This window comes from Drosophila persimilis, unplaced genomic scaffold, assembly GCF_003286085.1.
Source record: "Drosophila persimilis strain 14011-0111.01,24,50 unplaced genomic scaffold, DperRS2 tig00000000-arrow-pilon, whole genome shotgun sequence".
NCBI classification, from domain to species: Eukaryota; Metazoa; Arthropoda; class Insecta; order Diptera; family Drosophilidae; genus Drosophila; species Drosophila persimilis.
In genome coordinates, this window is record NW_020825288.1 from 11,974,191 (window position 1) to 11,997,585 (window position 23,395).

At 41.9% G+C, this 23,395-nt stretch overlaps 1 protein-coding gene across 1 annotated transcript in view; it reads left to right on the forward strand.

Moving 5' to 3' along the window:
• Positions 1-23,395, forward strand: part of LOC6588054 (polypyrimidine tract-binding protein 1) — a 151,161-nt gene that overhangs the window by 17,799 nt on the left and 109,967 nt on the right. The window contains exon 3 of the mRNA XM_026990999.1: positions 9,253-9,351. Within this exon, the coding sequence (XP_026846800.1) occupies positions 9,253-9,351 (99 nt within the window). The remainder of the gene's footprint in view (positions 1-9,252; positions 9,352-23,395) is intronic.

Consider the following 23,395-nt stretch of genomic DNA (forward strand, 5'->3'; position numbering starts at 1 on the left):
GGCTTTGCCCCAAAGCTAGGCGAAAGTAGCAGCATTACACGCCCACTGGCACTCCCCCCTTCCCCCCCTTGCGCTTGGATCAGAATGCTGAAAGGCAAAAACCGTCGAGAAAGAGCGGGAGAGAAGGGCACGCACACACAGAGCGAAAGAGGCTTTTCTCGCCCAGCCCCCCCCACCCGCCCCACGGAAGGGGCACCCTGATGCATCTTCGGATTCGGGGGAGCGGCTTTCTGGGCGGCTTTTCTGCTTTTGTGCTGCTTTCAACACTAATGCAATTTGATGCGGCACAAAACCACACGCATGCACACTTGCAACACTTGCAACACATGCAACACATGCTAGACTCTCAACAAAGCCGCCACCACATCCTCGTGGGGCAAATCCTTAACAGAAAAGGATTTTCCACACACTTGCTCGGCACTGTGCGGCGTGTTGCATAGTTTTAGGCGTTGCAGGGGCACCCGGCAACATGGCAGCTCTGAGCCCCGCTCTAGCCCGGGGCGGTCTCTGTTCTTATCATTCTTATCATTCATCCGTTCAATAGATCCCTGCCGAACGTTTGCCACCGTCAACACAAAATTTATGCAAATGCCGAGCATTTCGCTTTTCAATTTCTGTCGACACCTCCCACAGGGCCGCGTCTTCCTTCTGTGTGTTGCAACAAGTCCTGCCCCTGCCCCTGCCTCTGCCCCTGCCTCTGCCCCTGCCTCTGCCCCTGCCTCTGCCCCTGCCCCTGCAACTTCTTGGCGTGTTTTCCCAGCGCATTAAGAGCCATCCGCCAGCCAGAGTTCTTCCTTTTTTCCTTTTTTTTTGTGATTGAAATATGGGGCGTCCTGACCCCTGGCCCCACTCTCTATTTACTTTCACTTGTCATGCACAAATCTGCACAATTTCTTGGCTGGATTTCGTTATTGTTGCCCCTTGCCCCTTGCCCTCTGGCCGTGCCTCTTCTTGGTGTCGCAAATCTAAACGATTTGAGCTTTTTAATGCGATTTGCGTCTGTGTACGATGCAGTCTTCCTCCTCCCCGGAGTCCTTGGAGCCCCCACAGATACTTGATAAAAAAGATAGAACGAAGGAAATGGCTGCTGGATATACATTCTGTATGTGTAGTTTGTCTGTGGCCAATCGATCGATGGGACTGTGGCAAATCTGTTGACTGTGCCCCATCCATATCTGCATTCGAGAAAACTTGAACTTCTTATTGGCCAAATATTTGGCCCAAGAGTTTTGCTGGTGGACGAAACGCCCAGGGGAATGCTTGCAACAGACGGGGGGGAAATGTTTCCGAGATCTCAAAGACTTTAACAGCTAGATTAAACGGTTTTTTGGGGACAGACTTGTGTGATTTGCCATTCTATGGCAGCCACAATTTTGAGGGTACAGGAAAACAGCAAATTGAGAATCATAGAGAATGAGCACATCCACTAGATTGCCAAATCTGATCCAAATCGGTTCAATATTACAGACAGACTGAGGAAAGGACCTGCCGTTTGGCTATTTGAACACCTGGCTTTCGCGCAATATTAATGCCAGAGCAACGCATCGTTCAATAATCAGATCAAGTTTCTATATATAATTCCCTGCTCTGTTTATATTTAAAATTGAGTTCTGCGTGCTCCGGTTTTCGCCACTTTTTGCTATCGTTAGTGTTTTATTCCTAAATTGTTGTCCGATGTTTAATTTGATCAAAAATTATACGATACAAAAAAGAAGACGAAAAATTCGCGACCATCCGCCATCCATTTCGGGGATGGTCCGTAAGGAATTGCCGTTCCGAATATTTCCCAGTTAGTCCACCAGCCATTTTGGATGTTCCTAAACCACACGTTTCGATGCGATAGGCATCAACTGTTTTTCACGGATGGTGGATGGTGCCAGTGTTAATCGGAGTTTCACATCTGTCAAAAAAATCCCACCATTCCCCCTATCTGCCACCTATTGCCAACTATTGATATCGATAATTTATCTGTCATCGGAAATTCGCAATTTGTTGTTCTTTAAATTTTATTAAATATATTTACAATATATTTGAAACATTTACAAATGTGTTTATATTTTGTTAATTTATTCATTTATTATGTGGCGCAATAAATAAATTTCACGAGGAACATACGAGAGACACTTTCCTAGAGAGAATTTGTTAAAGAAAGTCTGAGGCAGAGGAGGAACATCGATAGGGCAAATACGCAGGGTTGCTGGGGATCGATAACTGATTATCGCGGCAGTCACTTTGAATATATTTTTACTCCCGTATGTATTTATGCCCAAAGTTCAATTCCTTTTTGTAATCAGAAGCTCATTGGCAACTGGGTTGAAATCGTAAGAATCTTACGATTTGCCAAAACCGGAGCACGCACTTTTTGCGTTTTTGCGTTTTGCGATAACCAGAGCAGGGCTAATAGATTAGTATCACATAATAAGGTGTGGGAGGGGTGCGGTGTGGTTGAGGGAGGTGTTGGTAATTGGGAGAAGGGATTGATGATGGAGGGGTGGTAGCGACTGCCTTATACCTGGTGGAATATGTGAGCCGCAATTCAGAACATTTCACCTGGTTTAGTATTTGTTTAAGTAGCTTTTTTTTTTTTTTTTTAATATTTAATACTGTTTCAAGATTTTGCCACAAGGCGGACCGAGCGGATGTTCCTTTCTGGTTGAAGGATGGTAGAACGATTAATCTTCTCTTAGTCTACCCTGCCGATCGAGATGGGATCCAAGTATCGACAGGCCGGGTCAAGGGCTAAAAGGGGGCTAAACTTTAATAACGACACGCTATGGATAGATATGGAATGTATCTATGGAAAGAGGCGCCGTCGGGACATCTGGGTCTTACCATCTGGCAGTTCCGTCCCCGAGGGACATGGAAATGTTTTCCATTCTCGAATGAAACAAAAGTTTGCTTAATTAATCATTGAATTACAAAAGATTGAATGATTGAGTGAGTGACTGATTTATTGTTTTGAAAGATGCCATCGATTATGCAAATTTTGATTGATTGATTGATTGAATGAATGATAATTGCACTCATGACCAGGGGTTCAATGCTCCAGCCGCCCAGCCGAATGCAAGTGAGTGACTCAGCGGCAGAGGCAGCCACCTGCTCATTAACTTGCCACCTCATTGTATCTGGGAGTCTGTGCCGTATCTGTATCTGTATCTGTATCTGTATCTGTATCTGTGTATATGTGATATCAGTGCCAGGGGCGCATCAGGGGATAAATGTTCGCTTGATTTGCTTCACGATTGCCGTCACAGCTGTTGCAGTTGCAGTTGCAGTGCCAGTGGCAGTGCCAGTGGCTGTGGCAGTGGCAGTTGCACTGCCTGCAGGTGTGCACAGATGCCGCGCATGCCCAGTGAAGCGACGACGGCGGCGGCGACAAATGCCATGAACTTGTTGCAGTTGCGGCTGGCTGTTGCAACAGCCTCATTAATCATTGTTTTTGGGCCGCCCCCTGGGGCCTAATTGTGCATGCAACAGCAGTGCAGCGGCCGTTGTGGCAGCAACAGTCTCGCTCTCATTCGCTCCCATATTACATTTATTATCCTGCTCGAATGCTGTGCGCTGCATGCCACAAAGCTGGACAAATTAACGCGTGGGCGGGTGGCAGGGCACCTCAAGCGAGACGAGGTCATGCCTCAATGTGGCAAGTGAGAGAGAGAGAGAGAGAGCTCGGACATTTATTACAAGTGTAGTTGCCAATGTTCATGTGGCTGCCACATGTGTGTGGCATTACGCCATTCGCCATTCCATTCTTTTCTCCTTTTCCAATCGCCCATTCCTTTTTGGTCCGTGTGTCGCGTGTCGGCATTAAAAAGGCGGCAACATTGTTGAATGTTGAATGTTGCATGCCTGAAACGTCAGGGGCAACGTCAATTTCCGTTTGTTGTCGTCATTAAAACGCAAGCCCCAACGCACGCTCCGCTGCACTTTGCCGCTACTTTTGTGATAATGATGATGACGTCCAAGACGAAGACGACGACGGCGATGGCGACAACTGGTTGCAACAACGAGAGCGGCAATGCCAGCAGCGACCAAGGAAACGAGGCACATGGTTTATATAGCCTTGAAAACCCATCGTCGAGGGCAAGGATATATGAGATTTGGTCAAATTTAGACCGATTTTGAGACGGATATATTGTTTATTCTATGATCTAGGCACAGGCCAACAACAACAACAAAAAAACCCCTCATCAACGAAGGGCGATTCGAGCATTTGATGCGGTCATGCACACGACATGTATATTGTTTTTTTTTTTGTTTTTTTCTATTCCCGAGCATTCTCTTTTCAAGGATTCCCTTGTGCATATCAATCCGAACCCGTTGGAAACAAGGACATGCCCATGGACGTGCATTTTCTGACTTTGACTTTGAACTACAAACGAATCTATTTTATTTTATATCATTATCCTATAATATAATAATGTTTATTTTATTGAAAACGAATATTTAAGGAATAATTGAGAACTAATTTTAAGTTTAAAATATTGAATAAAACCGTTTTCTGTTATGTTAAAGTGTACTTATTATTATGATCAAATGTGTATAAAGCCTGATTAATACCCTGGGCTTTACCCGGCTAAATCGGAAATAATTCTATGGCAAAAATGTTTGGTACTTATTTAGATATAGATGTAGAACAGTTTCTTCTCGCCTTTACATATTTTTATCTTAGGGGTGCTTCATTTGCTGCTTTTTTAATAAATATATCTAAGGGAAAAAGTATAGAAGAAGAAGAATTATGGGAGAAGAATTATATAAGAAGAATCTTTAAAGAGAAAAATCTATGTGAAGAATGGCATCCTAGACGAAGAATCACAGTAGAAGATTTCTGGTGGAAGAAATATAGAAGAAGAAAAATAAAAGAAGAAATGTGGGGCATTATTTTAGAAAAAGAAATGTACATGAAATGCTATTGGTAGAATGGAAAATGGAAATGGAGTAGAATAGTTGTAGAAGAAGAATTGTAGAAGAAGAAATGAAATCGAGAAATTGTTGGAAAATAAATGTAGTTAAAGAAATTGAGAAAAATCTTTGAAAAGGAATCTATAAGAAGAATTGTAGAGCAGTATTTAAAAAAAAAAGAATCATAGAAGATTTGTGGTGGAGGGAATTTTACATAAGAGAAGTGAAAGAATAAATGTAGGGAATAATTTTATAGGAAGAAGAATTGTTTTAGAAGAATTTCTGTTGTTGAAATGGAGTAAAATAGTTGTAGAGAAATAACTGAAGAGGAGGAATTGTTAAAGAAGTGTTGTAAAAGGACAAATGGAGAAGAAGAACTACAGAATAAAGATTGCAGAAATGTTGAAGAATTAATATTTAATTTATTTAATTAACATCTGCTAATAATGGAACTTAGTTACAAAAGGAGGAAAGGAGGATTTTAGGTGATTATAAATATTACATGCTATTAGCTTAAGGAATACTTCAGGGGATAAGATATATAGACAATTGAATGAAGAAGAACTACAGAATAAAGATTGCAGAAATGTTGAAGAATTAATATTTAATTTATTTAATTAACATCTGCTAATAATGGAACTTAGTTACAAAAGGAGGAAAGGAGGATTTTAGGTGATTATAAATATTACATGCTATTAGCTTAAGGAATACTTCAGGGGATAAGATATATAGACAATGAATTGTAGAAAAATCTTCTCCACAATTTAAAAGAAGAAATCTACTCCGAAATTAAGAAAGAAATAAATCTAGTCAGAATGTTCGCCCAATGGCAATTCTTTTGTACTTATTTCCCTTCTCTAGTCTAGATCTATCTTTAAAAAACAATTTTAATACCCTCTGTCAGTCGTAGACAGACACGACAACGTCTAGAACATGAGCAGCAAATACCAAAGGCTACATGCAACATGCAACGTGCAACAACTTGAGAGCGGAAAGTGAACATAATTCTGAAATGGTGTATTCTATTAATTAGTTTGGCCAGTGCTTGGGGTTGGGCCTGGGCCTGGGCCGCATGTAAATGACACTTTGGTAGCACTTAAAGCAATTTGCTGTGAAATGCGTAAACAAACTGACAGATGGATATCTGACAGGCGGAAGAGGGGGGGAGAAGCGGGGAAACCGAACGGGAGTGGACAGAAATATAAATACTTTGGTTATGAATTCTTTAAGAGGTGCCCGACGGATGCTTCGCGGCTGGTAATCGATGCCCCATTGACAGGTGGAAAATAGGTGCCACAGACCACCCACAGAGTGAGAGAGAGAGAGGGGTGGGGGGGGGGGGGGGGGGGGGGTGTGTAATGCGATAGGAAATTTGTTTGCTTTTAAATGTTTTTAACAAATGGCGGAGAATGAAGGGAAACCAAGGAGGAGGAAGGGGCTTCTCTGGTTGAAGGAAATCAAGGCCGGAAATTGAAATATTATTATGTGTCTCTGCCTCTGTGTGTGTGTGTGTGTGTTTGTGTGGCATGCAACTACTTTTATGACATGCACTCCTCCCTCTTCCGACACAATGTTGCATGCAGTCCTTTGGCTGGAAAATGCCAAAGTTTTGACAACATTTGCCACTTTGTCATGCCATTTTAATTTTCAACCTTTTCCGCTCTGTCTCCCTTTTTATCGCTCTCCTTTTCTTGCCCCATCTTTCTATATGTCTTTCTTGGCTGATTTTTCGGATTCAACTTTGTATTTGTTGTTGCTTTTATTCGGTATTTTGTGGAATCAAAGGGTGATATGGTATTCGTGCCACAGATCCCTGAATTTTAAGATAGGATAGGATATCCACTTTGCTAGGATTTAAACTGGAAAAATTATGCATCTTTTAAACAAAATATGATAGGGATGATCTATGGAATACTGATTATGCACAAAAATCGAGATCCATTTCAAGATCTTCGCTTTGGCATGATTAAATGGTGGCATTACAAAAAAAATCCCTTTTTTAAATTTAAATTTTAAAATTTCTTGTTTATTATTAATTAAAAAAAAAATAAAAAATTTGGTTTTTATTTTTTATATTATTTTTATTTTTAATTTGTTATTATTTTTTAATTTTTTAAATTTGTTTTATATATTTTAAAATATATTTTTTTTTATTTTGTTTTTCATATGATTAAAAGTAAAATAAAGGTTTTAATAATACAAATCAGAAACAAATTTTAATTTTTTTTTAACTAATCCTTACAAACAATAAACAAAATTTAGTTGTTAAAAATAAAAAATGTTCTACTTACTAAAAGACGGTAAAAAGTGAAATTGATTTAATGGCAACCAAAACTAAGATTTAAATGAAAATTATTTTTTTTTTTAAATCAAATTAAATTTATTAAATACCAACATTTTTTCAAATATAAACTTAAATTTAAATAAATTAAAAAAACCCTTTTCAAAGTGATATTTTTGTGGTCATCGACACATCCAGATTGAGAAGGAAAATCCCCCAAGGAAAGCAAATTTATTACCGCTTAAAAGATAAATATTTAACAGGGTATCTTTCAGTCGGTTCTAGGGGACCTAGCATGCCCTCTGGTGTTTTTTTTTGTGCTCGTATTATGACAAAGTCGAAAAGTTTTTATTGCTTGGGAAAAGCGCGAAGGCAGAGAGAAATAGTAGAGAGAGAGAGAGTGAGAGAGGGGGAGAGGGGGAGAGGATGTGCAGTGAGTGGACTGAGCGGAAGAGAGTGGCATAGTGAAGTGGTAGACAGCGGAAGAGGGAGAGGCGGAGGGAGGGCGGGTGCAGGGGCGTGGGTGGGGCTAGGCTATGATTTATTTGGCGCCCCAAAACGAAACGAAACGAAATGCAGCGCGCAACGAAATGAAGCCATCAAAAACGTTGACATCGTTACGCAAAAGCGGAAATGACAATGATGATGGGCGCCAAATGAAACGATGGCCTTGCCACGCCTGGGCTCCATGCTCCACCCCCAGCCCCCTCGAGCAGGACGAGCAGGGCATTTTGCTTCAATGAAATGCAATGCGGTCGTGATTTGTATGGAGAGGGTCCGCGTCTGGGTCTGGGCCTGGGTCCGTGTCCGGGTGCACGGAGAGGATGTGCAGGCAAACGATTCCTGTGTTGGCTGCCATTAAAACGCGTGAAATTGAAAAGGCGAAAAATTGCAATGCCAACAGTAAAACGGGCGGAAGGGGGGAGTGGGGGAAAATGTGGGCCAAATGTCAGTGCAGGTTGCATGGCAAATGGTGTGAAACGGAGAAGGGGAGGGGGCACAAAGGAGAAGGGATATCATCAGCAGCAGCAGCAGCTGTTGCATTGATTTGGTTATCAGCCCGGGCGCCATCTTATTGTTGCAAGTCAGAAAAGAATGTTGCCACAACGAAGGACGGGTGGGGGGAGTGGAGAGTGGAGAGTGGAAGTGTAAATGTGTGCTTGCTTGAGCGGACATACATTGTTCAGGGATTTGTGTGCGATTAAAGGGAAAATGTCCGCTAAAAAGAGCATTAAAGTAGGCTAGAACCTAAAGGGTTCTCTCTGGATTAAGTTTTTTTTCTATGTTTATTCTTATTCTATTATTCCACTGCATTCAAATGGGCAATGTTGATGGAAAATCAATGGCATGTCCCTCTTCAGAGTGAACGAAAATCACTCAAGCAGTGACTTAGTCTCCTTATTTGTTTTTGTATTTGTTTTTTGCAAATACTTCGGTCGATCACAGTCAGCCAAAGCTCTTTCGTGTTCGTGCCCGAGAGATCATCTGACGCAGTCAAAAGCTCGGCTTCTTGTCTCTCTATCTCTCTCATCTGCATACAACTTTGTTTGTGTTGCTATTGCGGCTCAACCGAAAACAAAGAGAACACACCCAAAGAGAACAAAGAAGTTCGGCTGATTGAGAGATCGGTTGTGCTCGTTTTTCTTCCGTGTTCTAACAGTGAGAGACAGTGAGCAGTTACGCCCGATTCTGTTAGGCCCGATTCTGTTAAGCCTTTGCCAATGTTAATTCTCTGTTAAACCACTTACCATGCAGTATATACTGCACTGGGTTGTGGTGTTAATCGAATGTTAAAATGTTAGAAGTCTGTCTGCCTGCTATATTCTGTTACTTGAATGCCTCTTTCCTTATATGTATGTTATCTTCTGCTTCTTACTCTTCTGCTCTTCTCCTCTTATCCTCTTGATCTATTAACATTATTCTCTATCCTTAACCTAACCTATCATACTTCTCTACACACACACACACACACACATTCTATATACACACATAATCCGTATCGAAGAAGAAAAAAAAAAAAAACAACACTAACCTCTATGTGCATTCTCTCTGTTTATCTATTTACACAGGTAGCGACCATGATGTCCTGCCCCCTTCCTATGCAATTACCGATACCGATTCCTTCACTACACAAAACAGAATTTGCATCGGTTCATATTGGAGTTAAGGTAAGTCTCTATCATGTCACACCCCCCCTCCCTTCGCTTCCCTTCCTTCCCTTTCCTAACTCTTACTCTGAAATCTATCATCCTGTGATCCTTTATTCGAACTCTTTTTCTGTTTGCTCGCTCGATTATTAAATAGTAAATTAAGCGAAAACAAATGCGAAAATCATGCAAATGGCAAAAAGTCAACAAGTGGGGGGGGGCGTGGGTGATGGGGCACAAATGCTAAATGTAAATGTTGCCAGCAACAAACTGGGGCACAAACACACACACACACACACCGAGAAGGATGCTGTTGAGAAACCGGGGGGTTTTCGCCACATCCGTCCATTGTTGACATTATTTCAAAACATCTACACATAGACCCATGGACCGATGGACTCCTTACCCCCGCCCCCACACCCGCACCCGCACCCGCCCCCGCCCCCGCAGGCGACACAGCACAAGCCAGCAGATATTTACGTAAAATAATGTGTGCCACTAAATCAAATTGTCCGCCCCTTCGCAGCCCCTTCGTCCTCCCCCTCATTTGACTACAACTTTAATACGAAGTGATCACATTTTAATGATACCAAAATGCACTCTTGAAGGAATAATGATGTCAAGATGGTCGTGGGTTCAACAAGAAAACAAAAAAAACGAAAAGGAAAAATGGAAAAGGGAACAACGGACGTACAAAACATTTCTACGGATTGTGTCACGTTTCTTTTTTTTGATAAATTCCACAGCATACACGTATATATCATGATTTTGGTTCGTTTTTTGTTGGGAGTCCTGTTTAAATGCCAGGACATAAATCTATTTTTGAATGAAAGCCACTCGCTGGCAGGATGCGTGTGGGCCATGGCGTATGCGCAATATTTTCCAAGGGATATTTTTGGGAGTGCTCTGTTCCGTTGTTTTGTTATCTGTGAAGGAAACTGTGCTTATTGTTTGCATAATGGACGCTCGTTAGCGGGAGGGTGTGTGTGTGTGTGTGTGTGTGTGTGTGTGTGTGCATCCTGAGAGGGTAGCTCTTTCTCCAATACCGTGAAGGGGGGCTATTTTTGCAATTGAATAAAGAATTACTCGCAGAGCCCCCCTTGAACACAGCAAAGGGACGCAGAGAAGGCTTAACCAATATAAATGCGCTTTTAATATGGGGCATACGGAATGTCCCCCCGACTGCTGTCGCCGCCTGCTGCTCCTTTTTGTCACTTGGGCGTTTTAATAAATGATATCCTGCAGCGGCCCTTTGTGCCAAGGATGCTCCTCCTGCATTCAGGGATAATTGAAATTTCTGTTCCCTTCACACAGAAATCGGAGTTTGCAATTTTTGCTTTGTGGGTGGCCTGACAGACGTTAACTTATTGCACTCACTGTGAAAGAACTTTTCTGCGAACCACCCAACCCGCCCCCCTGCCGCCCACCGCGGAAATGCCGTCGGCATTTGTCGCAACATTTCAATGAAGAATGCAAACAAATTTCCAAATAATTAAGGTCGGAATGCGGCCGCAGAAGCGAGAGACAAACAAATTCAACAAACAATTAATTCCGACTCATCGAACGGCAATTAAAATGATTTTTCGCAAATTTTATTATCCATCCAGTTGAAGGGTTAATGAGCGGCCAATAAATTGTGATTTATGTCGGGCGACAAAAAAATGACACTGCCACTGCCACAGCCACTGCCACTGTGAGAGCTTAAGCGCCTCTCTGCCTCCCTCCCTCCGCACCGCCCACTCTCAATTGTGAATCCAACCCCCATCGGTCCGGGGGAATATCCGTGATCTGCCGACGCGACTAATTAACGCAAATCACAGCACGCAAAGCAGTCAACGGGCCGGAGTCCTGCTGCTGCCATGGAAAGTGATAACCAGTTCATAAAAAAGCAGCAAAAAACAGAGAAAAAAGAAGAAGCCGGGCTGGAGGGTGGGAAAAGTATATTTAATAATAAAAACGGAAGACAACAAAAAATGGCCTGAAATTAAACGAGCTGCCAGGAAGGAGCCCCCCCTGACTGCTGTTAAACCCAATTTCCTGCCCCCGAAAGGTAGAACCCCTTACACTTGACCGCGCGGCATAAATCATGGGGCAGTGGCACGGCTGCCATAGGGGGAGGGGGGGACACTGTCTTCGTAGGCCATAAAAAAAACGGCGCTTAAAAATTGACCGTGCTCAGGTGAGGCGGCAGAAAAATATTTAATAACAAAGGAAATATAGAAGACAATGAAAAAAAAAATCGACATTTTATGGGGGTAGCCAGTCTTCGTGGGGTTGTGTTGGGTGATGGAATATTTAAGAATTTAATTTTGTTTAGACAGCCACAATTTGTCGATAAATGTTTTACAGGTGTAAAAAACAAACACCTAAAATGTACTGGAAAAGTATTTTGTGAGAATTATGCACCTCTAATGCTCCTGTTCTAGCGTTTTTGTTGCTGCATTTCGCTGCGAGAGCAGTGCAGTCGCCTCAACTAGCCTCGATTCTCTCACGCAACAAAATTCTCTTGCAATTGCTTGGCAGCCTTTGCTTGTATCGCTTCTCTCAGCAGAAACAACAACAACAATGCGAGCTCAGGCGAGATTAACTTTTGGTTGCTGTTGTTTTCTGTACCCCGATCGTCACTTCACGAGCCTCGGCTGCTGCTCGCACGCATTGCATACTCGTAAATTTACACTTTTCAGCAAGAACAACAGCTATGCAAGCGCAGGCAAGGTAAACTTATTGTTGTTTTCCGATCGTCATTTCAATTTACGAGCCGAGCCTCTCGCACGAGCCTACTCGCACGCATTCCATCCACCTATCCCTCCATCTGCAAAAACAGAAACAACTGGGAGAGCAGGCAAGGTGAATTTTTTTTGTCGTTTTTGTCATTTCAATTCACGAGCCTCTCGCATTGACCATTCCATGCAGCTAAGGCTCTCTCAGCAACAACACCAACAATGGGAGAGCAGGCAAGGTGAATTTTTTTGTTGTTTTCTGCACCTCGATCGTCATTTTACGAGCCTCGGCTGCTGCTCGCACGCATTGCATACTCGTACATACTCCGTCCAGCTGTGGCTCTCTCGGCAACAAAAATCAATCTCGCCCTCAGGCCTCGCTCCCAGCTGAAAGCAAATACGAACCAATGAATAAAGGAACGGGACTCTATTCTGCTGCGTAGTTTCTGTCTTTGTTTTGAAACTCTCGTCTGCAATCTGCAATATTCATGATTTGTTCTTTTAATGCACTGCAAACACTTTGAACCCAAGCGCTTTAATCATGTTCGTGCGTGTCCACCTGCGCTCTTCATTTGATCATAACACAGTAATCAATGTTTCTATCAATACTTGGCAACCTCTTCAATCGCCTTTCAATCTGCTTTACCTACTTGCACCTATTTACAGTGTATGATGCAGCAAACTCCTCTTTATTTACAGTTCCGTCACCGACAAATAAGAATTTGATTTAGATTCCATGGTAATCCGTTTCATTCCATGGATTTGCTTGTAGTTTTACAGCGGGAAAAACAACGCTTGACGTCCAACGGGACATGGACTCGGTTCAAAGGCCTTCGAGCTTAAGGACTTCCGCCATCCGCCTGTCCAGCAGGCCACTCAGCGTGTGCTCTACTATTCTCTTTGCCGGATGGGAAGGGCGATGATGAGGTCGCCACCACACCAATCCCCATGGCAACAGCAACAGCAGCAGCAGCAGCAGCACTGTACCGTGCATTGCACCCCTCCGTCTGTGGTCAGGGGCAGGGGGGAGAGATAGAGAGAGCTGTGCTTCCGTTTCAGCCATCTCAGAGGATGATTCTTTGCCTTGGACTGTCTTTAGCCTGCTGGACTACCTTTATCTGCTTCTCCTCAGACCTCTTCTTGGAATACCTTTATCCCGCCCCCGTCCTTCTCCTCAGACATTTTCCTGGAGCTGAAGCTGAAGCTCCTGCGCATACATTCGCATTTGTTTTTCTCATGCTACTTATTAATAATTTAAGCTGCGCCTCACTCCGGGCCAAGAGACAGAGGACAGCACAGCACGACGGAACGCATTGTTTGCCCAGAAATGTTTGTCTGTCTGAGGATGCTGTGTATCCTCTTTTCACAAAGGATTGCGCTTCAGTTACATTCGGGCGTTTTTCGGGCGTTGTGTTAAGCGCTCATATCTTCCCCTTTCCCCCCACAGGTTGTTGTTTTTTTTTTTTTACTTTTTTTTTATTTCCACTCAAATTGTTTTATTTGCAACGCACACACACACACACAGATACAGATACAAACACCCCCAGACGTCTTGGCTTTATTACGGTGATTTTTCTTGAACGCATTTCGTGCTGCGAAAGGATCTCCGGGCATTTCCACCTTTTGTAATTTTTATGATATTATTTCGCTGCCGTCGCCGTCGCCGTCGCCGTTGCTTTACCTCAACTTTTGATATGCGTTCGTTCTTTCGCTTTTCCTCCATTCTTTATTATTGTAATTCATATTAAAAGAGCAAAAAAAAAACAAGCGAGAAAGAGAACCAAGTAGTTATTCGTCTCGTCTCGTGTTCGTCTCATTCCACTCAATGTTTGCCTTTGTGGAAAGACCAAGAGGGAGGGGGAGAGAGAGAGAGAGAACGAAACCTTTTCAAGGAATTAAAAGAAAAGAAAAGAAAAGCATATAAAAGCCAGCGCGGATCGGATCCATGACCGAATATCCGTGCCGCCGCAATGCACATTAAGCACACAACAGAGCACCACGCACCACGCACCGAAACCCCACAGCAAGGACATTCAGATTCAGGACCTTTTGTTGTGTCCCCTCGACTCCTGATTTGATTCCTGGCTTTGTTCGGGCTGGCTCCCTAACAAGCGTTAAAAATTATAGTTATTAAGTGGGATTGTGTGTGTGTGTGTGTGTGTGTGTGTGTGTGTGTGTGGCTCGTAAGACGCGTATGGGTAATTTGCTGAAGGCTACCAAAGGACTTTTGCCACTCTTGCCACACACATTAGGCACACGCATCTCTTCTTTTAAAATCAAAATTGCGTCGAGCCATTAGGAGGCAACTGAAACAGCAACAGCAACAACAACAGCAACAACAAAGGACCGGGCCAACAGAGGCTAATTATTCCCCCGTTTACGGCCGCCGGCGAACACAAAACAATCGTTAAACGAGAAATATTATACGAGTGTGTACTATGTGGCATACAACATAGCATGCTTTTGTGCGTGTCCAAACTACTGCGGCACGCAACCCAAAAAAGAGAGAAGAAAAGGCTGGCTTTTTTCGAGCGAAACCTATGCAACAGATACCCTAGGATTTATACGAATTATAATCGAATGGAATGACACTTATAGAAAAAAAGAAACATTTAAGAAATATTGTAAAATAAATAATCGGGATTTAAATAAAAAAATATATAAATTAAATAAAAAAATATATCAAATAACTATTATAATTATTTGAACTATTTTTTTTATTTAATAAAGCAATAAAATAATATAATAATAAAACATAAAACCTTAATAAATAATAAATAAAATACATTAATAATAAAACAAATAACAAAATAAATACGGCTCATATTTAATCCAATTATAACACACCTAAAAACGTAAAGTAATGTATTAAAGTTGTAGGAAATATTAAATGAATAATATTATTTAATACTATTAATATATTTTATTATGATTTTTAATATGAAATATATTTTATTATTATTTGTAATATGAAATATATTTTATTCTTATTTTTAATATAAAATATATTTTATCATTATTTTTAATATGAAATATATTTTGTTATTATTATTATTTTTATTTTTAATATGAAATATATTCAATTTTAATACATGAAAAATATTCAAATTAAAAATCAAAAAATGTTTCAATAATCTGTCAATAAAAAATAAATAGTTTTGCCGTTGGAAACCTCACAAAAATGAAGGATACTTGCATTCTCGGCATTGCCCAACATTTCTCATCTCCCATTCAAAGTATCCCCTCTTCAATGGGGCGAAAACTGAAGAAGAAAAGCTGGCCAAGAGCGGGCCAAATACAAACAGTTAACAAGCTGCTTGTTGCTTCTTGGCATAAGTCAATTCTGGTGGGGAGGGTGGGGTGTCAGCAGGGAACACGGCAAGGGGCAAGGGGCAAGGACAACGAGGAAAACTATCCGCAACAGACAGACGGACAGCGGAACAAGAGTCCTGTGTAGAAATCGAAAAGGGATACACATTAATTTCAATTAAGGCATTGCGGAACGCCCCAACGCTACTTGAAGGACTATCTCCTAGTATTTGTTGTCCTGCTGCGTCCTTGTCGCTTGTTCCTTGTTGCTTGTTCCTTGAATGCTTTACATTTGCTTTACTATTTTCGTCGTGGACGTGGGACGTCCGATATGTGTGTTTGAGACACAGAAAGAGCAGCGACCATTATTTATTATAGTTGGGCACAAAAGGACAACAAGGATACAGCACAATGGACTGTTGCTCTCTCTCGTATGTCGTGTGTCGCAGAAACGCAAGAAATTACACGAAATGATGCAATTCCCAGGTGTCTCGTTAAAATTTCACAAGATGAAAGAAAAACGAAACGAAACCCACGAGGAAACTGATTTGCGAGCAACCCCACTACGGGGGGGTGGAAAACTACTTGAAAAAGCCGCGAGCACTGCTTATGAAAGGAATAGAGTCTTTCATTAATATTTGTCGGAACCCTTAGCGTTCGTTTCTTCTAGAACATCTGAAACGCTGGAAATTCCTTCCGGCAGGCAATCCCTTAAATTGCCTTTCCAATTAGATAGTTTTTCAAGTTTGCAGAACTTAGGAAAACTTTTATTGTGTATGACAATTTTTCACAGCACAGAATTCTCACAAAAAAAAAAAAAGAAAAAAATAAAACTAAGGGAAAGTGGAAAACTTTTCGCTGATTAGTTGGGAACTTGCTCTACTTTAAAAATTACAATTTAGATTAAAGTATTTCCACCATTCAGCTGGTTCCCATGCAGAATGCAGTGCCCCATAAATGGTTCCCGTATCTCCAACGTATCGAAACTTTTAGGACTAAAAAATATTAAAAAAAAAACAAGTAGCTAAATGCAAAATAAATAAACTGAATAAGACAAAAAACGATAATACATAAAAAAATATAAATATAACTAAAAATTAAAAAATAAGAATAAATATAAAATAAAATTTTTAAGTAAGAAAATAAATTTTAAAAAATGAAATAAACATACAAAACAAAATTAAAAAAATATAAATGTAAATGATAGAAATACAAAATATTTTTAAATAAAAAATATATAAAAATAAAAAATATATATATATGTATATGTATATGTATATATATATATATATATATATATAAAATGAAAAATATATAGTAAAACAAAAATAAAATATAAAAATAGCCAAAATAAAAATGTAAAATACAAAATTAAATAAAAAAAGTAATGAAATAAATAAAACATAAAAAAAGAAAATAAGTTTTAAAAATAGTAAAAAAAAAATAAAAGCAATATATATCTATAAAAATATGTATCGAAAAAATTTAAAAAATATACATATGAAAGAAAACTTTTCTTAGAAAAGTGATAACAGAAATAAGTAAATGAATATAAATTCGAAAAATGTGAGAAATTCGTCAGTGAGAAATGCAGCCTTGATTAAAGATTAGACCCCTTGGAAGATGGAAAATCTAGCGATTATTATCGTGAATTCTGTATTGCTTGTTGATGCCAAAAGAAAACTTTAAGCTGCAGTGCAAACAAGCCAATTATTGTGGTCTTAAAAGGTAAAGAAAGTGGGAGTAAAAGTGAGGGAAAGTGGAGGGGGAGGAGGAGCGTCACAGCTGCGGGCACTGGAGAGCAAATCGGCTTTAACCCTAACAACAGGGCCCCGAAGATGGCTACCAAGACAACGGCCGCACACATCCTTTGGGGGGGGGGGGGGGGGGGCAAAACAACATTTTGTTGTTGACTTTGGCTTTACAGTTCAATATTTATTCTCGCGATTTTCACGCCGTGTGCGGCAGAAAGATTGCTTTCCCTGGTGCTCCGGTGGCAACCCTGGCAACGAACAAGAAGCGGAAGAAAGGAGAGCCCATGTGGACAGAGCAAACAAAGCGGACACATGCATTAGTCGGACTTAAATGTTGTCAGTGGGGGGATGGGGATGGGCATGGGGATCCTTCCATACTCTCCAAATATCTGCCACTTTCTGTCTATCTGTCTGTCTGTGTGTGTGTGCCTTTGTTGGCGATGCGAGAGTTTGGTGCTTGTCGTCAGGTGTGTGCGCGACACGCCAAAAAACGAAGGAAAACTTGTTGACCAAACTGGAAGATAAACACACAGACACACAGACAGGCAGAAAGACAAACACACGGGGCAGTGGCACAAGGAGGTGGCAGGGGGAACTGAAACTTTTGGCAAGCAAAAGTGTTGGGCCAGGACAAACACATCTGTCCGTCTGTCCGTCTGCCCGTCTGTCGTGTCCGCCCGACTGCCCAAATAAGCATTATGAAATTTGCAAAAACTTTCCAATTGAAAGCGAAACTAAAGGAAGTGACGGGAAAACCCAACCAGAGCGTTGAGTGGGAAAGTTTTTTGGCTGCACCTCCCCCAGCCCTGCCTCCACGAAGGTGTGTGTGTGTGCGGCACCTTGAGACAAAAAGCCGCTCCGGTGGCGCTCTGGCTTTCGGGCTCTGCGATTTATTTGCATGTGTGCCTATAAATTTGTAATAAAAACTGCAAACGACCGCAAGGGCTGTCTGCGGGCATCCCTAATACAGTCATCAGCGCGACAAAAGGGGTGCCGCGCCGCCCAGAATCGACCCTGGTCCTGTCTTCGGCTGGCTTTTGTTGTAACTCATTTGACATTATTATGTGAACTTTTTATGGCCTCTAAGGCTCGACACGAGCACTCGCCTTCAAGTGGTGTGCGTGTGCGTGGAGATAGAGCCCCTTCCTAGGCATATGCGCCGTGGAGAGCCGCACATCAATAAATTTCCATGTGTTGCTCGGCTCTTTTTTTGGGGGGGGAGGACTCTTCCTGTCAGGGACCCGGCACAAAGCTTTGGGTAATTATTATTTTGGTTTATGTGTGGCGTCGTCTTTAGAATTCTCTTTATTACGCATCGAAGGTGTCTCTCCCCCCCTCCCACCTCCCACCTCCCACCTCCCCCCCGTCGCTGCAACATAAAATGTTTACTCGAGATACGTGCCGTGGGAGGATATCCCTCTGGTGGAGTGCCACCGGCACAGGCCTCGAGAGTAGGCCAAGGAATCATAATTTTTATGGCGCGACGAATAGTTAATGCGCTTCTCATGTCTCCAGGACTCTCTCTCTCCCGATCTCTCTCTCTCTCTCTGTGGTTATGGCCATTCCCAGGCGCTGATTGGACTAGTTATCCTTACGAGTGTCCCCTGCCGCTGGAGTAAGCCAGGCCGCAAATCTAATCTTGTGGCGAATAAAGGCTTAAAGGTCGCCAACGAAGGAGTGGCCGGGAGTGGGAGTGGGAGTGGCACTGGTTGATGGCTAACTGACATCAAAGTGTGGCCACCACAATAAAACGAATAGCGAAAGTCATAATGCAGTGTAGCATGGTGCAACCAGGTGGGTGTGGCGCACCGTGGATGTCATGGGGTGGACTGAGAAATATACATATAAATACTTTATAGGGAGGAAATATGCTTAAAAGCATATAATTCCGTTCCAAATTATGTGGATCGCATTCGAAATTATGTGGATTCCATTGGTCATATTGTGGATCCTATTCTGCATTTCATGGATCTCGTTTCAAATGAGATGGATACGATTTTAGAGTATGTGGATGCCATTGGGCATATTGTGGATCCTATTCTGAATTTCATGGATCTCGTTTCAAATGAGGTGGATACGATTTTAGAGTATGTGGATGCCATTGGGCATATTGTGGATCCTATTCTGAATTTCATGGGTGGGTTACTATTTTAAAGCATGTGGTTCCCATTCTAAATTATGTGTATTCTGTATGCCGATTCTGTGGATGCAGTTCCAATTAATGTGAATCTGGCAGTGTATTCGGTTCCCCATTCTGTGGATCCCGCACGAACTGCTGTAGATTCCATTCAAAATGAGGAGTATCATATTCCCCATTCCTTTGGATCCCATTTAAATATATGTGGATAAATTCTCTGGAGAAAATGGAACAAAATATCTTTTAAAATATTAGAAATATCTACACACAAGCGCTTTTCAGTCAGTCGTCTCTCATCCACAGGCAATGCTGTGTAGGAAACGTAGGAAAGGAATCGAAGCACACGTGCCTCGACACCAAGATACTCGTATGCAGCTCTTCATGTGGATAATATCTATGAGAAAAGCCTCCCTATGATAGAGTCCCACGAGCTAATGGACAAGGGGTAGTGCGCTCTCCTTGTGCACTAATTGCCAGGCATGAAAACCCACCCTTTTATTGCTAAGCTAATCCGTGTGAGAGAAAGGGAGGGAAAGAGTGAATCAATCTTTAGTTCCAAGAGAAAGATTATTCAAATCGACAGAATGAATCGTGGAACTGGAAGAACATCTTATTCCTTAAATTATTTCCAATTTTTTGGCATACAAAATATCATTGTTCCAATAAAAAGCCCCCCTCGAAATCGAGCCCAATCCGTGGAACTCTTTTTTAGGCTTTTCATCCCACTGTACCCCTACCCTTTGCCCTACCCCCTCCCGCTCCCATTTGGGGCTTACAATCCGCGGTAATACGAAACATAAAACTCAAAATCATAAAAAACGCAAAAGCAAGGACAATAAGAGCCTGGCCCCATCCAGGACTCCAGGATTCGCATTCGCATAGAAAGCAAATACAAATATTGACATTGGATATGCGATTGGTTGGGCTTTGAGCGGCGGCTTGGCGGTGGGGGCAGGTGCCCCATCATGTGGTTGCCGAAGGGCTTCTCGTAATGCCGTAAATGTGTGCGTGTGTGTGTGTGTGCGTGTGTGTGTGTGTGCACTTAAGGAAGTTGGCGGCTGGCGCCCAAAGGATTTTTGTACCTTTACGATGCCAATATAAATTTGTATTTACATTGCAATAATACTCGTAAAATGGGAGGAACTCAGAGGACATCCCCCCAGCCCCCCAGCCCCCCAACCCCATGGCTACTTGCAACAGCGCGGCACAATTTCTGATTTATGACACTAAAAGTGCACTCAAAGTAGCAGCAAAGGCAAGGGGCAAGGGGCAAGGGGCAAGAGGCAGGCAGCATCTCGTTCTGGCAGCAATATGGGCGACGTTTTTTAATTCCACAGATAACAAAGCACTTGTGGCCTAAAGCCGGCTACGCCCTCGACCTCGCCCACGCCCACGCCCACGCCATCGAGATAGCAGCGGATAGAAAATGGAGCAATAAGCCAGGCGGCAGGGCTTCTAAGCACAAAGAGGCGCCACCCCCAGGGGCAGATAAAAATCAAAACTTAAGCGCCATGGATCGATGCAGCAGCCGCACAGAGAGTGCAGCAAAGGCAGCAGCAGCAGCCGGAGTGGCCGTGGCAGCAACAGGCGCTGCTGCGATAACAATTTCTAATAAAACCGCATGACAGCCATTTGCCACACACACACACACACACACACATGTGGCAGAGAGAGCGAGAGCGAGAGAGAGGGAGAGGGAGAGGGGATTATTGCAGCATTGAGAGTTTTCCTATTTGGCCATAAAGTGGCATTATGCATGGCTCTGGCGGCTCTCCGTGGGCCCCATCGATAGACCCCCTTAGAAATTGGCAAATATTTACGGCCTTCCAGCCGCACAGTCGCAGCGGCACACATGGCGTATACTTGATGTGGCGCAACGATTATATAATTGCTTAATTACTCAAAACTCTTGTAAAAAAAAAAGTTGTGCCGCCTCTCGAGTGCTTGCAGCCGCAGAAAATTAACCATAATATTCAAAAGAAAATAACTTTTCCCTCGAGCAACTTTCTCTCTCTCTCTCTCTCTCTGGCTGTCTCTGCCAGAAATCGGAATGGGGATAGGGTTTTCCTTTTTCCTTATTTATTTTTCGTTTTTTGCTTTTTTTCTGTGAAAAATCAGTGCCAGAAATCGGCGTGAAATACTTGACGGGCCCTCAAGAGGGCAGGGAAAAAATTGGAGTTTTCTCCGGAAACTTTTCACGGCAGAAGGAGTCTCGCGAAAAGGGGGAAAAATGGAAAAATCTCTGGCATCATTCTTATTGCTTATTGTATATGAACTTTGTTGAATGGCAATAGGAAATGAGTGGGCCAGGGGGGCGGGGCAAGGATATTACGAGTATCTGCACGGGCCACGACCCACGACCCACTTTTTTTTTTTGCCTATTTTCCAACTCTTTGTTGCGGGCCCCCGTTTGCAATTTGTCTTAAGTGGCCGCCCACCACCGAAACCAACCCCCAACCCCACCCCCACCCCCACCCCCGGCTCGCGGGGCACCCTCGGGGCCCGCGTTGCGTGTGCCTCAAGAAAAAGTGTGAAAAAAGCGTAGGCAAATGCCATAAAGTATGCAAAGCATTTGCATTTAGCATTCAACAAGAGACAACACACAAAATGAAGTGCGAAGCGGTCGAAGCCGCGACAAATTTTCCAACAAAAAAACCAGAGAAAGGAAAGCCGAAGGACTGAAAAAAAAAAAAAGTGGAAAAAGGGTTGCTTTTTCGGGCTTTTGCTCTTCCGTTGGCTTTTGTGCTGACAAATTCAGGCGTGATAAGTTTTATGTGCGCTTATTTGACTGTTTTTAAATAGACCCAGGACGCGACAGGACCCCAGCAGGAGGGTGGGGGGGGGGGGGGGGGGGGGGGGGGGGGGGGGGCAAGGAGTTCGTGTTTAGGCCTCGACCAAAAGTTAAATAATTGATGTTGACAATCAACAAAGCAAATAAAGTAAAATAAGTAGAAGGCGTCGCGGAGGCAGGCCACGGCCACCCTATTATCCCGGAGTGTCCTCACTTCTGTGAGAATTAATAAAGGCATTTTCAAGTTAAATTTAATTAAATTTATTTATGACAAGCATCGCCGAATCCAACCACCGAAAAAAGTGCAGAGATTCCCAAAGCCCCACAACCAGAGAAAAAAAAGCAATGAAATTTTTATATTTAATTTCAAAAATAATACTATTGAAAATATGTAAAAAAAAATATATTTCGTGCCTAAAAAATCAATATATTTCTTTTTTATATAAATGAATTTCATATTTAAAGTAATGATTTCCATATTTTGATTTAATATATTTCATATATAAATTGTAATTTTTATATTTATTTTTATATTATATTTTTATTGTAATTAAGTTATTTCATATTTTGATTAAATATATTTCATATTTAAAGCAATAAATATATTTTGTTTATAAATTAAACATTTTATTACAAATTTTTATATTTTGTATTAAAATTAAATATTTTGATTAAATTTTGTTTATTTTTTTATTTAAAAAGTTTCCATATTTAGATTAAATATATTTTATATTTACCTTAATATTCCCTACAAATGTAATATATTTTATTTATTTTAAAATGTTTAAACATGCGTTTAAAATTTTTTTTAACTTCAATATTTTTTTTAATTCCTTATTTATTTGATTATGTGTTTATTTAAGTATGATTGAGTTGGGTTTTTTTTAGTATGCCTATTTTCTCCTAGTGTACAGCCACATAAATATTAAAATCTTATTAACCGGGCCCTCCACGTATCTGCAACAGGAGCGAAGGATACAAAGATACAAAGATACAAATACAAATCCAAAGCAGGGGGAAAAACGTATAAGATAAAAATGTGTCAATTGGGAAATCTATTTTGCGGATTTGGGCCAGAGCCGCACCACTCAATCAAAGGCTGAGACACGGCCTGAAATCACACATGGCCGGGGTGGGGGCACAGGACACACCTGAGCAGATGCCTGCCCGAGGAGGCAGCTCCCGGCTCCTCTGCCTCCACGCATATTTAAGTAAAAGTTTGCCGCCAACGTCCTCGTCGTCGCCGTCGTCGTCGCTGTTGTCCACATATAAATAAAACATTTGCGGCCTGCGGACCGAGAACCAAGCATCGAGGATGAAATGGGAGATGGATGACCCATTGGCGCAAGATGAC